Source organism: Camelus ferus, chromosome 27, assembly GCF_009834535.1.
Source record: "Camelus ferus isolate YT-003-E chromosome 27, BCGSAC_Cfer_1.0, whole genome shotgun sequence".
Taxonomy (NCBI): Eukaryota; Metazoa; Chordata; class Mammalia; order Artiodactyla; family Camelidae; genus Camelus; species Camelus ferus.
Genome location: NC_045722.1, coordinates 23,655,952 through 23,663,288, shown reverse-complemented (window position 1 = coordinate 23,663,288; position 7,337 = coordinate 23,655,952). Strand labels below are relative to the sequence as shown.

Sequence of the window (7,337 nt, the reverse complement as noted above, 5' to 3'; positions counted from 1 at the left end):
TGGGGCGGCCGGAATGCCAGGCCTCTCTCTTGGAACGGAACCCCAGCAGAACCCACGACCTCTTTCAGACCTTAGCAGTGACGTCATAACCGATGCCTGCTTTTTCCCGTCAATGTTTTTAAAGCATCTGGGCTCTCAGCACACATTTATGGAAGCACCCACTCTCGCTTGCTCCTGTCTGGGGAGTTCTTGAGCAACCAGGAACCATGTCCAAGAAGGTGCACCGTGGAATGTCCTGGGAAGACACTTCAACCAAGACTGGGCTCCGAACACCTCAGCACCAGAAAGACTTTTGTTTGATAAACGTGTGCTTGTTTTACTGAGGGTCCAGTGTGCGCTGGGCCCGTCCGCTCCCCACCCCCACTCCTTATCTGTAGTGCAGAAAACAAGCCTTCATCACAAAACGGTGGCCAGCAGAAATGTCGCTTTCAGAGAAAGCATCTCTGATCACCTGCAATGCGTTCCTTCGTGGTTTTTACGCAGCCTATGAACAACAAGTGGTAACGTTAAGAATCACATACAGTCCCAGATGCAGTCCTGGGTCTGCATCTGGTGAGGGCTGGGACTATCGGGGGGAATTACCTCATCTTCCCTCCCAGTCACGGTCCAAGCCCCCTCGTGGCCTCCTCCACTGGCCACGCGGACTCTCCCTGCTGCTGTGGACAGGCCCCGCTCTGAGGAGCAGCCGGGGGCCGCTCATGCCCACAGGAGATTTAAATGGGATCTGGTGTCACCACGTGGAGTGGGAGTATGATAAGCTAAGATGGGTCCTGGAGTGGGGGGTTGGGGGTGAGGGTGCAGGACAGGCAGCCAGAAAAGCGCTCAGTCCCTACAAAGTCTTCCTCTCTGTGAAAGGCCTGCAAGTTCTCAGCCAAGTACACAAACTGCCTGAGTTGGGTCATTTGGGTTCCCCTCCCCTCCCCCCAATCCCAGACCCTCTCCAGGGCCTGCCCATCAAAGGACCAGCCCTGGCAACTAAAATAATGAATCATAAATTTTATTTCAAAATGTAAACGTCACTAAAACATGCATACACGTTAAAACAACAAAATTTACAATTTAGTTAATTTTTTTTTCCTTTTTTTTTTGCATAGGACATCATTACAATATAGAATCTATGCCTTACAAAATACATACAAAGTTTTATCCGAGCAAGCCAAGGCCAGACCGGGAACTGGACAGCTGTAATACTTGACTGTAGTGGTCCAGGAAAGGTGGGACATGGCCTTCGGAAGCATGGTGTGTGGTGCTGGTTACAAAAACGACAACAGAAAGTTCCTACAGAAATGGAAAACGTGTGCTCGATGGAAATGGTCTTGGACCCTTGGATTCTACCTTGGGGTTTTGGCAAACAATTCCAGAGAAGTTCCATCAATGGCTTTGGGTGGGGGAGGGGTTGTCTGTGCGGAGTCCAGGGCCGCTGAGTCCCAGAGGCAATCACCCCGCACAGCCACATGCCGATTCCTGGCCCTGCACCAGCCGGACCCCGCACAGCTGCTCAGGAGAGCCCCATGCCAAGGTCTTCCAGCCCCAGGGTCCCCAGCGATCACATAAGGGATTCTCCAAGGTGAGGAGGGCAGGCTGGGGAGGGAGGGGCTGGCCGGGCACAGGGTGCCAAGTGGGAGAGAGAGCCTGCACCAGACGTGCGGTCGCCCGGCAGGCATTCAGCTCATGCCCTTGGTTTCCAAATGAGCATGTGCAGCAGCCTGTGGACAGGTGACTGGAAAGATGTCCCCGAGCCCTGGGAGAAAGCTGCTTTCGTGCACCCCGCCCCCACGCTTCCTATGTCCCCCATGGGGAATGTATGGTGTGCAGGGCAGGGGACGCCGCTTTCTCCTGTCCTGTTCATCTTTAAATAAAAGTAGTAAGGTTTTAAAGCTGCATGAGAGGGGAGAGGCTGGGCAGGGCCAGGGGGCCCACTGCAAGTCCGATATCCAGATAAGAGGGTCAGTAGAAACCAAGTGTGGCCCCTCTTCCCTGGTGGCCCTGGGCTCATGCCTCCCACCAACTTCAGCTCTTCCAACTGAGAGACAGAACAGCATGAAGGGAAGGGCCTCTCCCTAAACGATGTTCAGGCATTTATCAGTAGTAAGCTGGATTGTGCATTCAAATTCTGGTACAAAATTCTCTGGAATGTGTCTGGGACAAACTTCTGAAACCCAGCCTCAGAATCAGGAAAATCAGTTACAGGACCTGGCTTTTCCCAGGGCGATCCTGAATTCAAAGTGTCAGCCCACACCCACTATTTCAGCTTTGGAAAATGCGGTCACTAGTATCGCACACAGAACCTTTGGGTAGCAAAGATGGGGGTGACTCGCAAAGCGTTTCTCACTGGCTGCAACGTGACCAACACATCAGCCCCTTTAAATCTTCCAGCACTGAGTCTTTGAATGACTTTGTAAAAAGGGGTTAAAAAAAAAAAGAAAGAAATCAGCTATAGCTGTCAGAAGTCAAACAAATCAGGTAGCCTTGTAAACACAGCCGAAACCAGGAGTTGAGAAATGAGGGCGCTATTGCTGAGATCACGCTTTCCTGTTAGGTGGCAGCCGGCTCGCTGAGATCATGGAGCACGTCCCTGGGGGGTGCTCTAACCCTGTGCCGCCCACCTTAGCACCTGCTCCTGGCAAGAGCGCAGGGACTTCCAGACACCAGGCTTGGGGGGGGGGGCAGAAGCCTTGAATGAAGACCCCGCTTGGGCTGCATTTCACCTGGACCACAGAAAGCGACCAGCCCTGTCTGCATGTCCCAACAGGTGCGCTGGGGTGGGGGGCACCTGTGACCTGTCTGTCCCCACCTCCCAATCACCTCCACTGGTCTGAGCCATGACCCAGGGTTGGGGGTGGTCAGGGCTGCTGATGTCTGCACCTGGAGGCTGCACCCTGGCGAATCCTGCACCTGCCCGGGTGCATGGCCTCAGAATCAAGGGGGGCTGTCCAGCACCTCGAGTGCAGGGGGTGGGTAGACTGCAGCAGGATGCAGGGAGGGCACCTCCAAGACTACACTCCCATCACGGGCATCACTGCCCTTTCCTGTGTAGCACCCAACAGGAGAGGACCCCAGGGCCCTCTGTCTTTCCATATGGCTGTGGGGCCGGGTAGACATCTGGGGGACAGACAACCCTACCATGGGGGACACAAAGAGGGCTTCCTGGTTGGGACACGTGCTGAATACCAGCCCCCAAGGGTGAGTCTGGGGTCACTTTTTGGCCTGGCGGGAGGGGAACTCTCCCTTCACTCAGGCAACCTTCGCTTTGAGATCTCTGCCCCCTGACCTGCAAGACCTGGAGTTGGCCACGAAGTACAGTTTGAGTTTTCACCATCATTTCTAGGAGTCCTATGGGTTTGTTCCTCAATCACATAGAAGCCGGCAAGCATACCCAGAAACCAGAAAAATGAAAGACCCTGAAACAGACCCAGGCTGGGAAGACATTCTACATCTTAGAAAAAAATGCAGGCCATTCAGGAGGGTTCTCCCCGTGTAGCTGCTCCCCTGGGTGGGGCCCCGGGCGAGGGCAGCTTTCCGGGCCCACCACCCTCTTCCACACGTACTCCACATGTTGTGACAATGAGATGCTGGTAAGAGCCCACTTGAACCTGGCCTGAGATTCATGGGTTTCTCCCACCCTTCATGTGAGATGAATTTTAGCCCCAGATGAGTCCAGACAGTCCACTGGCTGGAGCCCTGGGCCGAGAGCTCAGGGATGCCGGGCAGGAACTTGTCCAGGTGCCCTCATCAGAAAAGCAGTGGCCCATCTCCCAGGCCAGGCCCACTTGGAAGGACCGCACCCTCCCTGCCAGCAGCCAAGAACTACTTTGGGAATGAAGACACACTCATTTGCCAAAAATAGCCAACGCCTGCATATTTCTGTTTTAAGGCAATGTTACCCTTCCATCTATCAGACGGAACAGCCCTGGGTCACTTAGAGGAAAAATTAAATTAAGTGCTCTCTTTGGAAACAGCAAACGCCCGCTTTCCCTCCCCCGCCCCCCACCCCGCCTCTAAAACAAACCAGCTCTTCTTTTATTCCAAGATGACTGGGTTTAGTCCTTTGCCCCCTTCCTATGTGCAGAGAGACATGGGGCTGCAAAGCCGCCTTCCGCAGTGGATGCCATGGGCTCCTCCAGAGGGCCGCGCTGTGTGGCTCCCAAGAGACATGTAGCCCTTCTCCCTGCCTCCGGGGCTCATGGACAGTGAGCACACCAAAGGACTTTGGAATAAAATTCCTGAACCTGGAATGTGAGTTCCTGAGACATGAAATGTATTCGGAGTGTGGCTTTCCCTGCCCCACACAGAAACAACTTTGGGAGGGGCCCCCGAGGGCCTTCCGGGCCTCGCTTTGGAACCAGGCGTGAAGAGCTTTCACCCCAGGTACTCAGGGCACCACTCTGTCCAGGTGTCTGCAGCATATCCCGTTCCCTCTCCTGGACCAAAGGTGAGCAGGGCTGCCACACAGCCCCAACAGAGCCCGGCGCCCTGGGGAGCCAACTCTGCACCCACGCAGGGTGGGGACCACCCCCTACATCAGTCCCAATGGGTTTCCACCCACAGCAAAACGATAGTACTGCCCAACTGGGTACCTACCATGCTCCTCAGAAGCCACCATCATACCGCTGGCCAATCCCAGCTGACACACAGCAGAGTCAGAAATGGGCACCCAGAGTGTTGCAGATGGCAGACTGCCACCCCCTGGGCACTATGGCCAGAGGGCACCCACCCACTCTGGAGCCGGCCCAGGGTGGGTAAGCACAGCTGGGCCTGGGTCTCTGTGCTGTGTTTGGATGGGGCTGGAAGCAGGATGGCCACGGCCAAGGCACTCTGGGCTCAGGGGAGCCCATCTACGGCCCTCTGAGGTCCCAAGGGTCATTCCTCCTCATCAAAATGAGCAGAGGTCTCTGCAAGATACCCCAAGTCCTCCCAAAACCCACACCCCTCCCCCAACACACATACACACACGCACGCACGCACACACACACACACACACACACACACACACACACACACACACACACACACTGGGGACTAGTCTTATATTTACAGGTCCCCAGCTCTCTGGAGGAAGGGAAGGGTGGTGCCTGGGCAGTGGAGGGCGGAGGTGGGGGTGGAGAGGGAGGGGGTTCCAGCTCTCTGCAGAGGTGTGCACTAGAGCCTGGCCTGACCCACCTGCCCGGGCTCGAACCCCCCACCCCAAGTCCCAGCTCTCTGCCCCTCCTCTCTTAGCACAGGAAGACTGGCGAGGGAGCCCTGCACCCTAGTGCCCCACAGGCTGGGTGTGGGCTGGGGCCTCCCAGGCAGGAGGGGAAGGGAGGAGGCCAGGAGACACAGAATTCGCAGAGAAGCTGGGGGTTAGTGAATTCTGAGCTGGGGACACGGTGGGTCTGAGAAAAGCCTTTCCCACAACTTTTGTCTGGTGTTCCTCCAGGAGAAAAGAGAATGCACATTCTCTGACCACATCTCCCATAATATCCGCTTGGCCACTTCCCAAAAGTTCCCAGTCACAATGCTCTGGTCTCTTTCTGTGAAGCGCCAGGCAGGGCACACGCAGGGCCACACACTCAGAGGCCCCAGCAGGGTGACCCACTCTAACCGCCCTTTCAAACAAAGGTGTCTCAGGAGCAGGGCGGGACTGGCCCAACATGGGAACTGGACACACCAATGACACTTTGAGACATCTTTGTAGAGAAGCAGTCAGGGGCTTTGTGTAACGGTGGGAAGTCCCTGGTGCCTTCTGCAGGAACTCGGCAGCGGTAGCCCTGTGCAGCGTGGATCTCAGGGCACGGCCCTTGGCTGGGTGGACATCACATGGTGCGCAGCGGTCTGCCGGGCCGGGGCCTGCATCTCTGCTCCCAGTGCTCTGAGATCCCCCGAAGGACAGGGCCCTCTGCAGTCTCCCCAGGGCCCACCACAGCTTAAGGCGTCCCTCTGAGCTGTGTGCATTCCGAGCTCCACTGCCGGCTGGGGCGAGGATGAGGCTGGGCAGGTGGGCAGGACGCGGGAGCTCCGGGGCTGTGTAGGGGTCTGCCCTGGAAGCACAATGTCAGTGACTGCCGCTCCAAACCGACCCACCGACCGGCGGGTCTGCCGCCGACGCTGGGCTCCCCTGCACCGCTGGGCCCCCAGTGTGTGCCCCAACCTCAAAGGACACTCTCGAGTGCAAATCTATGTACAGAGTAAGGCGGCAGGAAGGGGGTGTCCTCACTGACCTCGTGGAACATGTCCATCCCTGAGAAAGGGGGGGGTTCAACACCACGGAATCTCACCTGCGTGGGCATATCTCTTGTGCAATCGTGGATGGTGTTTTTTGGAAATTTTTTTTTTTAACAAATTAATTTTGACACCTGAGGTGGAGAAAAAATGTTTTTTGTTGTTGTCGTTGACTTCATAAAGTTCTGTCTTCTTTCTTATCACAAAAGGAAAAGACACGAAATCACGAGAGGAAGTGAGAGCATCTGCTCATGGCTGTTGTAAGGAGGCGGGGCCACAGGCTGGGCATGGGGCGGGCCCTTGGGCCGGGCGCGGGGGCGGGGCTGTGCTGCGGGAGCCGCCCCCTCCCTGGCCCCGCCCCGGCCCCGGCCCCGCCCCGCGGGCCCGCTCAGGGCGAGCTGGCTGGGCTGATGGTGGGGCTGCTGGCGTCAGAGCGGCTGTAGTCGCTGAGCGAGCCGGTCCGCGAGCCCCCGCCGCGCCGCTGCAGCATCCCCGGGTGGAAGTTGGCGTGGCGGCGCGCGTGCTTGGTCAGGTGGTCGCTGCGCATGAAGCGCTTGTCGCAGATGGGGCAGCTGAACTTCTTCTCGCCCGTGTGTGTGCGGTAGTGCCGGGCCAGCTCGTCGGAGCGCGCGAACTTCTTGTTGCAGTCCTGCCAGCTGCAAGCGAACGGCCTCTCACCTGCGGGCGACATGGGCAGAGGGTCAGTCTCCGCGCACGGCCACCCACGCCACCCCAGGGCAGACCCCAAGACCCCACACCTGCTCCCCCAAACCTGACTGCCCGCACCCCTCCCTGCGCCCCTTCCTGCGCACCCCATCTCCGCCAGCCTGAGCGACAAATCCTTCAGGGCAAAGGTGTGGGTAGCAGCGCCTTACAGTCCACACGGCATAAGGAAGGAGACATCTCCCAGGATGAAATGGCACCATCTCAGGTGCTCTGGCCGCCCAATATATGGCAGAGCAGTGCCACTCAACGCCCTGTTCGGGGTCAGCTGTCCCTGGCCTGTGGGGAGCACAGCCACGCCTCAGGCTCTAAGAATGGGAGCCAGGAGGAAAGGGTTCAGGGAGAGCTCGCACACCTGCAAAAGTCTGGCCACCCGACTCTGACCCCATGGGAGCCTTCCAGAGCCCCACACC

At 57.4% G+C, this 7,337-nt stretch overlaps 1 protein-coding gene across 1 annotated transcript in view; it reads right to left on the bottom strand.

Annotated features, from left to right (window-relative positions):
• Nucleotides 1–983: 983 nt before the first annotated feature.
• KLF13 (Kruppel like factor 13) overlaps nt 984–7,337 on the bottom strand; it is a 43,384-nt gene continuing 37,030 nt past the window's right edge. Inside the window, exon 2 of the mRNA XM_032469196.1 lies at nt 984–6,879. Coding sequence (XP_032325087.1) covers nt 6,590–6,879 — 290 coding nt within the window. The 3' untranslated portion in view covers nt 984–6,589. The remainder of the gene's footprint in view (nt 6,880–7,337) is intronic.